General features: G+C 41.5%; 2 protein-coding genes across 2 annotated transcripts; both read left to right on the plus strand.

Moving 5' to 3' along the window:
- Positions 1 to 953: 953 nt before the first annotated feature.
- sapcd2 (suppressor APC domain containing 2) lies at positions 954 to 11,207 on the plus strand. Its single transcript, XM_034547335.1, is given in 8 exon segments — positions 954 to 1,854; positions 1,857 to 1,968; positions 4,636 to 4,769; positions 7,896 to 8,042; positions 8,621 to 8,722; positions 9,492 to 9,602; positions 9,686 to 9,754; positions 9,756 to 11,207. Coding segments are annotated over 8 exon segments (1,416 nt in total). The 5' UTR covers positions 954 to 1,173; the 3' UTR covers positions 9,816 to 11,207.
- Positions 11,208 to 17,426: 6,219 nt separating this feature from the next.
- On the plus strand, positions 17,427 to 18,305 carry LOC117740712 (proteinase-activated receptor 3). The gene has a single exon (XM_034547249.1). The coding sequence runs from the start codon at positions 17,427 to 17,429 to the stop codon at positions 18,303 to 18,305; it is 879 nt and encodes a 292-aa protein (XP_034403140.1).
- The last annotated feature ends 213 nt before the right edge of the window (positions 18,306 to 18,518 follow it).

Raw genomic sequence — 18,518 nt, forward strand, 5'->3', positions numbered from 1 at the left:
GCTTAAAAGCAAGGATGTGTGTCCAATAATGCACTCATTAAAACTTGCACATCAATACAAATGGCAACTGTATAGGCTTAATTTATTTTATGGATAACTGCTCAGTAAATTCTGCATTTGCAACCTTTTTGTTCATTGTTTTTGCCAGAGAGGTATTGAACACTATATTTTAGTACTGTATAATAATCAACATGTGTTATGAGCTCCACAATAATCCTTGGATTGGGCTATTTAGTTTTTTCTACATTGCAAAAGTGTCTTTATTATGTTTATTACAGTTTTCCACGCCCTTTACATTTGGTGGTTGGTATTTCTTCTGATAATCTGTTAGACAAATTATTCTACTTCTTAGGCTAAAAAACTCGAAGCTGGAAATGCTGAATAAAGTATTGTCGATAAAGGAAGTACTTGACTAAGTTTACAGAAAATGACTGTAATGGCTACTAGTTGCATTAGGCCTACTTTCAAGTTACTGTGACATTATTTACAGTGAATTATAGTCAAATATAAGATACTACATCTACTGCATGCTTCTGTAAAATCACTATATTGAACAGTGGTTACAATTAACAATAATCGTACATTTTGAGATTTATAAGGAGCATAAAGGGTGAAATATTCACTCATTAAAATGACTTCCATCTAAAGTTTAACGTTTTATTTTTAATTATGTGAAACAAAGGCCCTCTGTTCCCCATTGCGGCTGCGTGTGGGGCTGTAAGGTGATAGTTTATCCAGCTCTTTCTGATTATGTGGAGGGATAATAAAACCCAGCCTTTATGAATAACGTCTCAGCATTAGTAATAACAAAAGCACAACTCAAACTGGAGCCTACCTCAGGCCTTCACCAATGAGAGCCGAGCTCGTGCACACCGCGGCCAATAGCTGGTCGCGGGACGCTCGCGCACAGCCGTTGAAGGCGGTCCTCTCTAGAAAAAGGAAAGTATGGCTCACAGAGCAGCGGAGGTTCGACGGGAAGGTAGGCGGCCAAAACGGTTAAAATAAAGGGCACGTTTAGGCTCAAACGCGGTATTAGGAGATGCATTTTGATGCTTAGTAAGCGTGTATTCTTATTATTATTCGGTATTATTCGGCTGTTTGTTTTACATAAAGTTAGCCAACTTGTTTTGGTGTGTTTTTGATAGATTAGTCGTTTAGATTATCATTACATTCATGGCTTTGATAGCGACCGACCAGGGCTGCAAATTGAACGGGACGTCGGCGATTTACGGCCGAGTTGGACCAAGAAAAGAAGTGTTTCAAGGCAATGCGGAGGGCTTTAAAAGTGTCAAAATGCACCCGAAAGAGACGGAGTATTCAACAGATGGCCTGCCCAAAGCCTTCCTGCACAGCCTGAGGACGCTGTTTAACATTTTGGATGATGCTGGACGGGGCTATGTCCACATCTCGGAGATCGAGACCCGCTGGCAGGGGGCAGACACCCGGGATCTGCCCGGCGGGGTGCTGGGCTGCCTCAGGAGGGTCACCCCACCGCATGGCTGCCTCACCTTTGAGCGGTTCGTTGCGGGGCTGCGGTACTCAATGCTCAACCCGGAGCACAGCACACACTTCAGGGCCCAGGCTGCCGTGCACCCGCAGCAGACACCAACGCAGCCCCACAAACCCGCCCCGCTGTCCACATGCAGTGTTGGGACACGGGTTGAGAACAAGGTCCGTCCGCTGGGGCCGAGCAACGTGACCAACACCCAGCAGCACCGGGCGTCCTCCCTGCAAAGCCGCGCCAGGTCAGAGGAGGTGGGACCCGGGTACCCCGTGTGTGGACCGGTGCGGTACGGCGCCGGCTTCGAGAGGTCCGGGCGGACTTTGGAGCAGAATTCGGTCGCTCCGGGGGGCGCGGTGTTACCGGGGCCGACCCGGGACATGCCACCAAACCCACACAGCCCCAGCAGAGCCGGATCAGGTCCATTGAGTCCCTGGCTCTGGAGTCACCGCAGCTCCAAGGACCAAGTAAGTGGTAGCCTACCATGAAAGCCTATGTAGTTATGAATGATGAGCGTGAGAAGGGTTTTGGGGACAGTTTACTGAGTTAATGGAAGACTTATGTCAATAAGTTAAACCCCTGTCTGTCAACATCCAGATATAACATCAACACACACTCTTAATACAAAATACCAACCTCATCTGCCAATCAAGCTGTTGCTGCCATGCAGTTGGATCTGCATCGCTTCTCACTTCCTTCTCCCTTTTATTAATGTGTAACTAGAGCTGAAAGATTGTTTCGATTTTATCTGTCGGTTATTTTTTTTCTATTAATAGTTAGCTAAAAAAAAAAAAAAAGGCCCTTCACAAGCCCATGGTGAGGTCTTTAAATTGCTTGTTTTGTCTGACCGACTGTCCAAAAGTAAAAGATATTACATTGATATGATATGCAAATGAAACGTTGCATCTGCATAATCAAAATATGTATTCAAGATGCTGCTGCCTGCAGTTGCATCTGCATTTCACTGCCATGCCACTTTATGAATTTATAATTCAACTCTTTTTGTTTGTGTATCAGTTTCAAGATGCTACTGACTTAAAACAAAGACAAACTCTTATTTGGACACCAACACAATGTGCATGAGAATGAATTAGAAGTAACGCTGCTGTGCCTAAATACCCACAGAGCAAAATACACATAGGACTGAATTCATGAGCAAGCCATTTGATTGCATGCATTACTGAGTTTTGATCTGACATTCTGATTAAATTGGATGCAGTGGTCCATGATGTACACAAGTGCACAATGTCTGCAGAGGGCTTGTATTTGCAGGTCAGCATTTGTCATCCAGAATGAGCCCCACAAAGGTAAACATGGTCACTTTAAAAGGAAGTCTTTCCTAAATTCTCATTGGAGGGGTCATCAACAGTAATTGTTGGGTTTTGAGACACACTTATCAAGTATCAGTGTTATGTCACAGCTTAAACAGACCCTGTTAAAGGGCCTCAATGATGGGTGGCTAGTGGAATAATTGCCGTTGTTAACCCCAGGTCATGTCATAGGTCGGGTCAGACATTCCTGCAGAATTGTATCTATCTTGAGGGTTTGCCATGGCCCCTCTGACTGGGGAACGGGTGATGGTCAGTTGTATGCGTGTTCATTTGTTCAGTTTTTCCCTGGTGAGCTGGATGTCGGAGCTGCTGCTGAGACATTCCCAGTTCGCCTGCTCATTATCTTGTTCATGCAGGCTCTCACTCGCTTACAAACTCACTTTTGTTCCTCGTCCTCTCACAATCGTACAACATTTATTTCACATGATCTCTCTCTCACGCACACACGCACACGCACACACACACACACACACACACACACACACACACACACACACACACACACACACACACACACACAGCTAGTCTATCCGACTTTGCCTGATCTCTGTAAAGCCAGGCCTGTCTGGAGCTATAGAGTGACACTCTCGCACACTCTCTCTATCGAGCCCTCGGGCGTTCACTGCTTACACCACTTGCTACACTAGTACAGGGGTTTTCTATAATAGATAGATGGACAGATACGCAATATGGCCTAAAGTTCACATACTTTTGTGTACTTTTTTTGTTAGCTCTAATGAAGGGAAATCAGTTTTGAATATTATGTCGACTCACTTTGTTCAGGCGTCCACCAGCAGACCAGCAGCGTCCGTGCCGTAATCTCTCGCATGCAGCCAAATACTGTTGGATTAGACCAGATTACATCAGAAAGGCCAGGGCTCACTGAATCAGTGGTGAAATCCTACCTAACACCCTGGACATCACCACAATAGTCCTGCCACTCTCACTCTCCACTTCATCAGAGCTGCACATCTTTCAGCTGTGGAATTATAGGAAATCCTCAGAAACATTTAATACAAGTTTAAGGGGTATCGAGCAGAGAAATCTTTTCATGTGTTATTTTTGGAATAACCGAGTTGGGTTTCAAAGTTCGTTCTTGAGGTTGGAAACGGCAGCTCACAAAACAAGTTCAACATTAGGTCTGTTTTGGAGCCGTTTTGGAGCTTTCAATCATATCACATGATCTTCCTTGGCAGATGTGGTTAGCTAAAGTGAACAGAAGTGTGACTCTTTCTCTTGATCACAACAAAGCAAACATCCTAACTTTATGACAGCCAAACAAGTATCATTAATACCTTGTGATAAAATTGAATTAGGTTGCACTTAAGCTTTTTGAGACAGTATGTTTAAGCTCAGATACCTAAAATATTCTGCTCCACTGAACTCCTCAAGTCAAGTAATTTAACAAAAACACCATGATTGAGTTCAGCTTCTAGACACATTGGTAGAGTACAGCTCCCTCCTGTGGTATAAACTGGCAACTCTAATTCCGTATCATGTTTTGCCTGTTGTGTTGTTGGTCTTCTTCAATATTGTCTGTCTGCAGATGTGTTATTTTGCCCATTGAAATTTAATTTAAATGTATTCATTTAATTTTAATTCACCAAGAATCCAATAAAAAACAGTACACTTATTTAAACAATTCATTTTTTAATTTTTAATTTTAGTTTTCATAAAAGATTGCCCGAAGTATGTTTTCCCTGTAGTGTAAACACAGTTATGTAAAACTGCAGTTATTACAAAGTGCATACCAGACTACAGTGTTGACATTTATTAAATCTGTGATGTTTCACGTTTCTCTAGGTGTCGTAAGATCAGGTTTACCAAGATCTCAGAGCGAATCAGCAACAGGATTTAATGGCGGCTCCAGGCGACACGGGCGGAGTCGGGAAGAGCAGAGGCGGCACACCATATCCAACGGAGTGGATTACGGAATGGTTGGCACACACACACACAGACACACAGACACAAACACACACACACACACACACACACACACACACACACACACACACACACACCACACACACACACACACACACACACACACACACACACACACACACACACACACAATACTGGTAGTGTGATTCAATCAGTCATCCCTCTCAAACCGTCTGCGTCTTAAAGGTTTTTATACAAGGCCCACACCTTGGCCGTTGTCTTACTCATGTTTCGGTTAGAAACAGTTCTGAGTGGCAGTAACGTACATGCATACACTTTTTCATTAACAACTGGTTGAACAGCCAACCAGGTCATGGGTCAATAATAGTGATACATGAGTCTTCTGTGGATCCACCCAGTTTCTATTTACCTGTGAAGAACACTGTTAGACAGCTGCAATCCAGCTTCTTCAAAAAGATCACTTCATTTGAAAGGTAAATGTAATAAACCTGCACATCACTGGTTGTCTGATGGAATATCTCAGTGGAGATTTGACGATAAGAGACCAAACTCAGCTGATTTTAATGTATAAAGTTACTGTAGCTTGGAAAGTGTCTTTACACTTTTGGTTTATAGTACAGCATTTCAAAACACTGGTAGCAAGTATTGGGTTCTGTTACTCTGCCCATTGAGTTCATAATTTCTGTCAACTAAATTAGAATTAACTTTCAGTGTGATTGGATATTACAGAGATTTAATCTTTTAAAGATATATGTCAGAAAATAATTTATGGATATGGGAAAGTAAACAGTGGAAGCATGATTCCAGGAAAAGGTTTTCTCGTAGAGGCTGTTCTTCAGTTCACTCGCTATTGGCCCCCACATTCCCCTCCCCTCCCTCACGCTCTGCCTCCCCCTCACTCTGCCCCTCCCACCCTCCAGTCGGGAGCTCATGCCTCCCTTCACTCTTCGTCTCTCCCCCTCTGCCTCACCATTTCTCACTCTCCAGTTCGCCTCCTCTCCCTGTTTGTGTTGCCGTCTCCGTCTCTTTTCCTTCTTTGGCCTCTGTATCTGGAGAGGCTGACTGACCTGCTCCCCTCCTTCTCACTCCCTCCCTGCCCCTCTCCTCCTCCCCCTTCCCCCTGGCCCTCCCACCCAAGGCCGCCTTGGCCCGCTGCTGTCCTGATGGTAGTAAGCCGGGTCGGGCCCAGGGGCCTGATAGAAGTAGAGGACTCGCTCGGCCGGCCCGACCCAGCCTGGACAGCTGTGTTGGCTGCCTACACTACCGTCTTCATCCCCCTCAGCAGTAGCCTGTACAGCGGCAAGGCCCTGCACTTTTTCCTCTGGGTGAGTAGGACAAGAGGGAGAGAGAGACAGAGAAGGCAAGGGAGGGAGAGGGTTGCAGAGGATAGACAATTTAAGTTTGTCTTTGAGATGGTTATGCAATAAGTGCATTTCACAATTTGAAGACAATTGTTTTGATGTTTTATTGTGAGATATGTGGAATTCGGTGTTTGATGTTGAACAGGATAAACTATGTATTTGGTCTAGTTTTAGGGACCAGCTGAGGTATTGTTGAGCTTTAGGGTTCGAACCAGTGCTGATTAATCATTTAGTAGACTGCCAGAGTTTAATCAACAACCATTTTTAAAGTTGTTTTACCAAGCGACAATGCTCAGTGTGTGCTGGTTAAAGTTTCTGAAATGTGAGGAGTTACTATTTTTGTTCTCTTTTACATCGTCGTCATTAAATATCTTTGATTTAAGAACTGATTGTTTGACAAAACAACCAAATTAAGGATTAATTGATTAATCCAAAAAGTAACTGACAGATCAAAAATGAAAAATAAATCCTCTTTTAGGGACTTTGGGTCTTGTTGTTAGCTCTAACTTGTTGTGGTATAGTATAGCTTCAGATTTTGGATAGGGCTAAAAGGACTTGATTAGTTGATTGACAGAATAGAATTGCTATAAGTCATTAATAAAGAAATAAATTGTGAATACATCCTGGTTTCATTTTGCATTCGGACCACACTGTTTCATGGAGCTTTCTAGTTGAACGGCCGTTGTGTTCTTCTTTGTGTTTTTACCTGAACAGCTTATGCAACGAGTGTCATGATATTGTATGTGTGCTGTTGTGTGCATTCATGCCTTCTCATTCAGCCAGCACACAAACATACATGCACATGTTTTCCATAAGCTTTCAGCCATTTGCTGTTCTGCTCCCTCTCTGTGTGTTTTTTTCTTTTTTCTCTCTCTCACGCTCTCTTTTTTCAAACTGCTTGTGGACTACCACACATTCAAGCAGCAGGTCATGCTTCATTATAGACACCCTACCCCTCTGACCCCCTCCAACCTCCTCCTCTTCCCCAAAACTCCCCCTTCCTCTCTGTGTACTCTCTCTTTGGGCTTTAGGAAAGAGCCCAAATATTTTAAACAGAGTGTGATTTGACTCTCTTGAAATCCCTCGTCCTGTTTTAGTTCCCTTTGGCAACATGTATCGCCGTGTATGAGCATGGCTGTGTTTTAAACAGCGCTGATGAGCGATGATCAGAGGAATGTACGCAGCGACACAGGGGACATGATGGGATAGAAAGCTTGACACACCAGGTGGCTGAATGCCAGCAATGAGGCCTGGCCTGTGGCAGTGTGCTGCATGGACCGCCTGGTCAGCACAACTTAATGCAGCCTCTCTCACTCACACACACACACACACACACACTGGGGTGGCCATAGTTGAAGTGCTGTTTACCCCATTCTTAGGTTGCTGCACGGTTGCCATGACGCCGGACTGATTGCTCCTCTAAACAGTGTTCAGGATGGGAGAGAGTCCGGCACAATTGGTTCGGCGCCATTGTCTCCGCCAGCACAAAAGAGTTCGCTGCAGATGCCCTTGTGAAAAGATGGGAGTTTGTCTAGCCTGCAGGCTGCTGGCAGCCAAAAATCAATCATTAAATGTAATCTTGGCGTCGATCTGAAAGCTCTCTTGGGGAATATGAACATTAAATATGTTCGTCTCTATGTGAGATCTGCACAGAAAGTGACTTCAGGCAGGTTCGTTTTTGTCTGTTCCTAATCAAATTTGTTCTCTTTCCTCTGCTACCCCTTTCCTGTCCCCCTCCTTTTTTTTTGTTTTACTTTCCAACAATATATCCTCCTCTTTAACTTTCGACTCACACAGTTGAAGCAAATGAAAGAGCTGGAGCAGGAGAAGGACTCTCTGCTGGCGGGCCTGGAAGTGGTGGAGCGAGCCCGCGACTGGTACCAGGGTCAAATCCACAATGTCACAGAGAGACAGCGGCAGGTCGGCCAGAGCTCCCAGTCCACGGTCAGTTCAAACACAGGTCTAAAACTGGTAAAAGATCGTCTATATGGATGACTGGATGAGAAAAGTACAGATATCTCATCATGAAAAGATATTTCCAGCACATATGTAATAAAGATTCCTAGCTTTTTTCAAAATACAAACCATCTATGAACTCAAAGTCTGTTGGGAGAGATTTATTGTTTGACCGAAACATAAACACTAAGTAATAGATATTGGTGTCAGTCCCACAGAAAGGAAAATTAAGCTCTTTTTTATGGTCAGTAGTCAAACGGTAAAATACCTTGTTGTAGAAGACGAGGCAGACATTTCTTCTTCCCACAGTAGCCTCAGTAATATCATGGTTTTGCATCCATTATGTACTGGCGGTTGCATAACAATATACTCTCAAATATTGCTAAACTTATTTGGCACAGTTCTTCCTGAGAGTATCCTGCTTATTAACTACTTTAAATCAACCTCCTTTTACCAAAGTTGGTCCTTGGTTGGTTGAGCCATCATTCCTGCTTGTCACCTCGTTTGACCTTTTTGCTATTTTCTTGAATTTTATTTTAATTGTCTTTTATGTTTTCTCCCTTCAGGATTTCTTCACAGAAGCCAATCAGAGTCGCATGAATGTTCTAATACCCAAATTGCAAGAAGTCAACCGCTGCCTAAATGACCTTATTTCCTGCTCTGGGATTGTGAGTGTTGCCTGAGAAAGAATTTCTCAATTTCTTACAATCTAAATATAATGTATGAATTATCAAATGGATGGACATATGCATATGGGACTTTGTATAGATGTTTTGATACTTGGTAACTATTAGGATCCATGCTGTTATTTTCACTGTTGCACAAAACTAGAACTACACAATGTTTCATTAAATTGGATGTTGAAGAAAGAGAGAGTGACCGGATGGGATCAATTTCTGCTCCACAAGCAGCTTTGACACATTATGGAATAATTAATCATCAAATGTTAAAAATGCCACCAAAAATAAACACCAGTATGCTCATGGTTTAAGTAATTGTATTTGATATAAAAGGATTCTAATTTATGACTCTGCCATCCCTCAAGCCATATCACTATGTGTCATTCAAGACATTCATGTTCCCCTCAGTAGGAATTATAAAAACCTGTTCAAAACTTTCATACCTTCATAACTATTCCCATCAGCCTCAGCTGCACTTTGTGTGGTCCAGACCTTTGAATCCGTCCACTTCACAGAGTTCAAGTTAACCTGGTTTGACCATTCTGTCTGATTTCAGGCAAAATTAGCCCATTTTAGCAAACTAGCATACTAAACCAAGAATAATACCATAAACATTACACCTGCTGTCACTTTGAGCATGCTAGTACCATTAGCATTTAGCTCACAGTACCGCTGTGCCTACGTGTAGCCATAGAGCTGCTGACATGGCTTTACAATGTAAATATAAATGATGACTTTGGTGCCTCTTTGTTCCCAGAAGTCTTTTCCTTCGGGCTCTGCTCAGACAGCAGCTAACCCCCAGCCTCCGGGTCCAGCTCCTCCCCAAGCCATCCAGAGACTGAAGGACCAGAACCGACTTCTCACGCAGGTCGACACATTCTGCATTAATAGACAGAGGTCACTATTAGTTTTCAGTCACTCACTTCATTTATTTTCCTTCTTTTCATGAAGGAGGTGACGGAGAGGAGTGAGCGGATCGCCCAGCTGGAGCAGGAGAAGTCGGCGTTGATAAAACAACTTTTTTGAGGCTCGAGCCCGCAGTGCGCAAGACACCAGCACCATGGACTCCACCTTCATCTGAAAACAATTACGCTCCACCCAACACCTTCCAATGTTAGAGAAACGTGTTCAGATGGGAATCATCATGAGCAGACTTGTATAAGACTGTGAGCTGACTGCTGTTTACCAATACATGGAGCACCTTTTAGCCACGTCACGCCGACACCCTCGACTGCAGCATGGGACCACTTTACCCCAAACCAACCCACGTACTACCTAGATGTGACTGGACCCGAGAGTCCTTTACTTGCTGCCATTTACGTTTCCTGCACAAACACTCCAACTAAACTGAAAAGACACTATCAACAACACCAGCAGGGTCTCATGAGATCCCATCATTCCAATTACTGCAGGAATACAGCATCTGCAAGATTTACACTCCCAAAAGACTGTTTTCTTTTCTTTTTTTTTAAGATGAAAAATAATGAACTTTAACTTGGGGAGGGGGGGGGGGGTCTTGGTTTCTGTTGGAATAAAATGCCATATTCTCACAGTTTAATATGAAAACAAATCATCAGCTACATCTGCTTGCTGTGACCTATCAATTACCTTTTTTTTTGGTTTGGTACTTTGATCTTAGTGATAATAAGATACACCTTGCCCATGTCATTCAGTATTTCCTTCCTTTTAATGTCAATTATAATATGTTTACCTGATTTTAGCTTCCTTGGTTTTAGAGTGTTTAAAAATGCTGAGAGACTAGAATTAAAGAACAGCGTTTTTTATATTATGGTAGCATATGTTCAATGTTAAGACCATTTAGGAATTGTGAATTTTTTTTTAAGGTTGAAAAAGAGATGGGAGGACAGACTAAAGGCTGTAGAGGCAGAGACGGACGAAAGAAGTTTGGAAGTTTGCACTTAAAAGAAAGCTGAGGAGGACAAACAGAAGACGGTGAATGTGTCGGAGCGAGAGCTCCTTGGTTGGGAGATCTTGTCAGAAACTAAAGAAAATCACTTTGACTACCTAATGCTGCATCCCTTATATGTGTTTACTGTTGATTATTGCATTGTCATATTTTAAGCTCCAAAATATTTATCTTCTGAAGAGATTTTCTGTTTAAAACCTGGAGATTAGCACAAATGTAAAAACCCATTTTGTCTCCTTTACCAGGATCAGCTTGGAAAGAGTTGGCTTTAGACTAAAACTGTAAAACACAGCCATCCACAAAGTTTACAATATAATTATTTAGTTAGTGGGTGGCGGTAGAACATTGTAGTTTTATAATGGATCTGTATGGTACTACTGGGATGTCTGCACATAACATATTGTTGATGTCTGTTTCCCACGTGTTTGATTGTATGTTTCTTGCTGCTCAAACTGCATTATGTGTGAGTGAAACTCTTTTCCTTCTGCTTTCTCTTGAGTACTCAAATTCAGAAAAAAAGTAAAATAATAAATACGACCAAACTAGGTTTTCTGGATTCTATGGTTCCTTGCTGTGTTTCCCCCGCTATCTAAAGGTTCAACTAGTCGAAACACTTATATATCTAAGTAGTAAATGATGGATTTAGAATCTGTTTAAACCAAAGCACTGCATACCAAATTGATCAAATGTACATTACCAAGATTATTACAAATATTGTTCACATTTTAGGATTTCACATTTCTTGTCCTTTCATGTGAAGATGGCAACATTTTAAAAATGAAAATGTATTCTAACTGTGAGGCTTATTTTAAAAATAATAATAATAAACAAAACTTATTCAGGGTATTTTTTACTGGATTTTATGCAGATTTGTGTTCAATGATACATCAGTTTGAAATGAATAAGAGATCTCTGTTCTCGACATAAAAGCAGATGATAACCCAAACTGAGGAACTCTAACCACCCATGCAATGTTTTCACTTCTCCATTACTGCTTCCACATTTTGATGTGCATGAGTGATGGCGGAGAGTTTACTTTGGATTCAAAAGATAAATATATAAATAAAGCCTTAGTGAATTTCAAGGAGCGTCTGTTCGGCTTAGTTTCTGTTATTATTTCCTGTCATGAATTAGGGAAATGTCCCTGGATAACGAGTGATCTGATGTAATTCATGCAGCACATTTCCACTTCCCCTCTGATGTGATTAGCTCGGTTTTAATGAGGAGCATTATAGACGGACGCGGCTGAAAACTCACGAAACTACGCGATGTTTGGTTTCTCCGCTGTGTCGGCGCTTTCTTTCTCCGGGGCTGCAGCCGTGATTGGGGATTAATCAGTGGCATTGGACACACCTGGGCACGGTGTGCCCCATGCGTGACAGCTAGAGCCGCAGATACGTTGTTGGCAGATCTCCTCTTAGCCCATAAGTTGTGGCTCGTGGTTTCTTTCTTTGTTTTTACAGCACAACACCCACGCAGCACATTTTTTAAGCATTATCCACTACTGAATTCACAGATTCCTCCAATCCATTGGTTTTACTGATATATAGACTTACGTTTCAGTTAACAAATCACATTGTTTGCTAAGTATATTCACATATCTCCCGTTTTTGTCACAGTTTTAGAGCCAGGCATTTACATTATTACCACAACTTTGATGAGTTTTCACTGAGTATGGACTTCACAGTGAAGTAACTCAGCAGTTCTACTGAGTACTTCTGAAATGGAAAATATTTGCATTTTAATAGATTATGGATGATGAAACTAATATAGGTTTATAGGCTTATGCATTATGGTTGTGTTGGTTAACATTTCTTAATTTTTTCTCACAGCCAGAATAAGTTTGTTTGATTTCATGTGGCTTGGCTCAATAGGATTTTAAAAGATATGTATTCATATAATTATTATCATCTACATATAGCAGTGTCAATTTATGAAGGCTTATTAATTAGATGACAAATAAATAAATAAATGTTTTTTCTTAATCATAATTCTTAATCAATAGCTGCTGAAAATACTTGTTGTGCTCCTCTATGATAATGATAATGATAATTTAAATCTAAACACCGTTCCACGCATCCTCTCGGTGTCTTCGTAGCTCCAAGTGTACAGTTGAGTGGTGGAATATGAACAACATTATTTGAATCTTTGTACCATTATTTGTGATGGTAAAATTAAATGCATAATATAAATCTCCAAATATGTGAAATTACAACTTCAGGAAGCATTTGGAATTGGCTGTATGAACATGAGGAATGACAACAGAATATCCTGTTCGACCTGACTACTGTGGGAAGAACTGTTGGAGCTAAAGAAGATAGAGATTTTCGTCTTTGGTCTTCATTTTTTATTTTTAAATACTTCTCCATAACTTTCGCTACAGGCTAGCAGAGTGTCTTTTTCTGCCTCGTGGAGCTTGTAAAACAACTGGCTTGTGCATTACCGCCACCAAGTGGTGGGAAGTTATATTGTAAAAGAGCGCCTTTTTTAGGTTAGCTTCAGATTGTTAGCTAACATGCTACATATATGCGTGCGTTCTGGCTTTCTCACTCTGCCAAGTAACGTCTCTCGTCAACGACAGCCAGGAGTTTAGCTCAAAGTAAATGATCCACGGAGTGACTTTGTAAGTCCAGGTAGTTACATAATGTGGCAATTGGTAGTTGTTAACGATTGTTACCTGCTTACATTTAGGTTTACTTGAGGCAAAGGAAAGGGAAGTTAGAAACTCTCCATTGAGCGAGGGTGTGAACGAGCGAATTCGAAATACAAGAAATAACTATCAACATCTCTCTATTATTTGCATTAATATATATTATTTTTTTTTCCATTGAATGGTATATTTGACACTGAACTAGTTCATCTTTATCTCAGTGATAGTGTCCAAATGAGCATAACATATCACTATGATCCTGAAATTATGTCTCTTGTGTTCTCATATACTGAATGCAAGCAAAACTACATAGCAAAATCACACTCTTTCTGATTGAACCAATCTATGAACTGCAGGAAACAATGGATATCCGGGGCCCCCCAAAATACCCAAGGGTGCCGCTCCCCTTGGAACTTACCCCCCTCCTCCCGATTGCTTATTTGACAAAATGAGAGAAGATGGCTACTTCTCAGACATCTTCTTGGACAAGTCCTTGATCCAGTTTTGTTTTCTTCAAACGATACAGGTGATTGCCCAATACTATTTTTAAGAGCCACAAATTACCTTGTGTAAGAAAGTCATTGCCTATGTTCTGTGCAGAGAATCGTGTAATAAATGGCATGATATAATGATGGAAAATACTTTTTTTATTTGTGGGTTCTTCGACCACATTTTTGATAGCTGTTAAATATTATTGCAACATCTGTTGCACTGCAGCTAATTCCATTTTGCAGGTATTGCAGGAAAAAGGCACACCTATCTCTGTAGTGGCATTGTTGTGATATACTCTTTGTGACTGAATATGATTTGGAAGAATTTAATGAGGTTGTATTGACTTCGAACAACCAGAGAGTCCTTCAAGTCCACAACGATCACCTCATGGACGCCCCCCTCCATACTGCATGCAGTCCCTCAGCTGAACAGAGGCAGAGATTGTTTGCACCCTGTGGACCTGGAGAAGGTTGAAGTCTGCCTTGAAGAGTGTGTGTTCAAGGACTTCCCATGTGATGAAGATGTGTTCCATATCTGTGTGAACCTAATGTCAGAGTATAATCTGAAATTAACAAATGATGTGTTGAAACAGTGAACCTGTATATCGAATTTAGACATCTCATAAACAATGAACTAGATCTAGATCATTAGTCAGATTTTTAAATGTTTTATTTTATTTCCTGTTTCATTCCAGGAGAGAAATGCAAACTTGACTTCTGATAGCAATTGTCAAAATTACAGTTACAGCCTGTGATAGATGCAAATATAATTTTAGCTAATATATGTACACACAAGTACTTTGTTGTCCTTCGGCCTGGAACTTGTCGTTGAACTTCTTGAACTTTGCAATATCTGTGATTATGTGTGAAGTCGCTCCCTTGTCCACCATCAGACTTACTCCATGAAAATAAAATAATAAAATAAAAGATATAACAAAAGTTACATTAACGGGATTCAAAGTTATATCTTTGGGTGGTAAAACAGTTGAAAGTCGGGGATCTTACCGCTAGGCCAAGATCGTCTCAAATCTGTTTATACAATTAAATAACATATAATTCAGTCAGCAGTCGCCACGAAAGGCAGAGGACAACCAGATCAACTTGCGACCACACTGCCGACTACCATGGAGCATGTTGACGTGAACCACGGAGCACGTTACAATATTGCTGGTTTCTCAAACAAATACACGGCTGTTTTAATTAAAAACGTCTTTTATGTGCTGCAAATTCATGAACATGTTTGTGACGTTGTTGGAGCCAAGAAGAAAGAGATTTTATCTGTAGACATTGTAAGTTCCAATATGATTTATTATGACCAAAGCAGTTTCAAACCAAATCAAACAGAAGCAGCTGTGCATGTGTGTGTGTTTCCGCTCTGATGCAGAATTTAACAAACCTGTGAGAATCTGACAGGAGGGAGACATATCTTCTTCCTTATAGGAGGGAGACACTTCTCCTCTGAACCTGACACCAGGACAAACACGCTCAGAGACAGACACACAAAGGTAAACAAACCTGGGTCAAGTTTCATCAGTCAAGCCATTCAAACACACATGGAACAACAGACTGTAACACCACAAAAACAACTTACACAACTGATGGAGAAGTGCACTGATGGAGAAGTGATTAATTATGAAATAGTCAAAACGCTTTTATAGCAACACGTTCATATCATGTAATATTCTGAACTATGTTAACATTGATTGGGGATGTTAATAAACTACTGTACTAAATACTGTATTTTTTTCTCCACTACATTCATTTGATAACTTTAGTCACTAGATACTTTATAGATTCAGATCTAAGAATACAACATGTTATCAACAAATAAATCATGATAATATAATATTAGTAAGACTTTATTCATCCCAGTGAAAATGTAATATTTGTATTGATCAATCAATGACCATAATCCAATAATGCATAGCATACATACATCTGAAGTGACCTATTCTTTTACTCTTGGTACATTGTAATCCTTTTACTTGTGTACTTGTATGTGACATTTTATTGTAACAGAGTATTTGTGGTATGGCTACTTTGAAGTAAAAGTTCTGACTTCAGCCTCCGAAAATGCTTTTTAATGTTGGTCAAAGGTCATATGAGAGGTCATTCAACAAGACTAAAAAGCAACACTACCTAACAAGCTTAGACCCAGAAAAACACAAGTACTGCAGCTCTCAGTAGAGACACATGTCTCTGTTTTGTATGTTGGGTGCAGCACAAACCCATCTACGGACATCACACCTTGAAACAAGTCAGCCTCACGTAACATATTACACATCGTTACACTGACTTGAATCAGAAGTGATTTTCTGGACTGTTGCATCAGTTGTTTACTAACGATTTTCCGTCAGGCGCCATCGGTTTGTTGCATCATTGCCAATCGGTGTGAATGGATGATGGCTTGCCACAACAAGTACACCACACAAACCAACCTGTTTTTATATTTCACTGCTCTGTCCCCCAACTCACCTTCACACACCCCGACTCATCTTAATCCTTATTTTATGATTATTTGAAATGTGTGATGGATGTACATGGGGCCAAAAAAGATATTGTAGCATCGAGGGAAAGTCCTCAGCTCCCACGCCCTCGTCTGATTGGATGATCAGGATCCCTGAAGTGTTGGGTCATCTTCCAAAAGATGTTTTCCGTAGTTTTAGGTAAGGGCTCTGTATTTGCTTACACTGGGACAAACGTACAAAGGAGTCACAAGGACTAAGTGGAGAGTGGGGACCCCAGTCACTTTAGGAAGGTGCTGCAGTATCCTATCGAACAGGTGAGTGTTTTTCTCCTGACCTCTAAATTCAAATACTGCAATTGTACATATACGGCTTGTGCCTTGGGAGAGTTCTTCATCCTCATAGCTCTGTCTTTTACTGTGGTAATTATCTGCAGACTTTATTAGATGTTTTACATGTTCTGCTTGGATCTCTGTTAGTAGTCCTGTTGCACATTTGCATGTCACCCTTAGATACAGCGATAGTGTTGACATGGTGGAAACATGAAGACATGCAAACAGTTGCGATAGCCTTTTCATAAACTCTCGACATACTGCCATTTCATTGGCTGTGCATGCGGAAATTAATGGGTTGATGAGTTTGCAGAGTCAGCGAGTCACAGACAGTTGAGGGAAGATCAGTTCATTACACGACTAAGTGCCAGTTCGGGGTAAGAGTTTTTTCCCGTTTTTGTTCTAATGCACGAGACCACTTAATGTGTTGGTTTGTTTTTCAAGTTCAAGAACTACATGATTGAAAGCAATAAAGTATTTGAGGCAGACCAGTTCGATGTAACAGTATTATATGTTTTCTTTTGCTCTTTTTGATCCAGTGCATTAGCTGATAAAATATGCATTTTTCTTTATTGCTCTTTGTAAGTGACTTGCCTCAGACTTCATTTTTGTTTTACAGTGGGTAGCATCACAGTTTTGCTTGATGAGCGAGGATTTAAAAAAATATTAATTTTTTTACAGAGGGTATTTTGGGGAAGTATATTTCTTGAATAAAATTGGACTCTAAAATTAGACGTGTACAGTTCACCACTGTCGCTGCAGTGAATCAAGGAGTGTGTTTGTTCTGTTTATCTGACAGCTCTTCGTTCCTCTGGCTATGTCCTCTGATGGAGGTTTCATACAGCAACTCCTCCCTGCTCGTCGTCACTCACAGACCCTCCAACTACACTGTTGGTGAGTGGACCGTGTATGAGCGTTGCAAAGAAATGCCCGCTGCTATCATTTGGTACCTGGGCCTGCAGTTCATCAACATGTTCCTGGGCATCCCGGCCAACCTCATGGTGCTGTGGCTCATCCACAAGAACAAGGGGGACTCCTCCACCTCGGATATCTTCATCTCCCATCTGGCCATTTTAGACGTTCTCTTCTGTCTCACCCCTCCGCTTGAGCTGGCCAACATAGTCTTCCTCACCACCAGCAGCACCTGGTACGTCCTGCGCTTCTTTTACGGCATCAAAGACTCCTCGCCTCTCCTCCTCTCCTGCATCTGCCTGGACCGCTACATGGCCGTGGTCCACCCCATCACCTTCACCGAGCTCAAGGACCGCAACCACAGAGCAGTCCTGGCTATCGTCGTCTGGCTGATCACTCTGGCGTACGCCGCCGCCAAATGTGTGGGCAACATCGCCAACTTCGACAGGGTGTTCACGGCGATGATCCTGGCAGCGTTCGCCTTCATGGTGTTCTGCAACATTTCGATCCTCTGGGCGCTGAGGCAGTCCGGGGCCGGCAGAGACGAGATGCATCCTGTGAAGAAGAGAGCCTTCAAGATGGTCATCATCATCCTGGCTATCATAGTGTTCAACTACTTCCCGCCCGTCGCACTGTTCCCCTTCCAGCAAAACTTCTCTCCTGACGTGTTTCAATGCTACATCCACTATGTCACATTCGGCTTGATGGACTTCAGCAGCAGCATTCAGCCGATGCTCTATCTGTCCAAGGACAAGCTCAACTGCTGCCAGAGAAGCACGACACAACTCCCCTAGGGAAACATGTTTGTTTTTATATATATATATATATATATATATATATATATATATATATATATATATATGAATGTTCTGTTGTTGTGAAAACATAGAAAATACTGTATCCTGTTCTTGTTTGATCAGATTATTAAAAAGATGTATCGTTGTAGTGGTTTCCAATCTGGGTGTCCCCCTCAAGGAGGGCTCAAAAATAAGTTCTCTCATTAAGAT

Source organism: Cyclopterus lumpus, chromosome 12 (genome assembly GCF_009769545.1).
Source record: "Cyclopterus lumpus isolate fCycLum1 chromosome 12, fCycLum1.pri, whole genome shotgun sequence".
NCBI classification, from domain to species: Eukaryota; Metazoa; Chordata; class Actinopteri; order Perciformes; family Cyclopteridae; genus Cyclopterus; species Cyclopterus lumpus.

Bases quoted from the DNA above. Each gene is read 5' to 3' on its own strand.
- LOC117740712 (XM_034547249.1), top strand. From the start codon at position 17,427: ATGGAGGTTTCATACAGCAACTCCTCCCTGCTCGTCGTCACTCACAGA.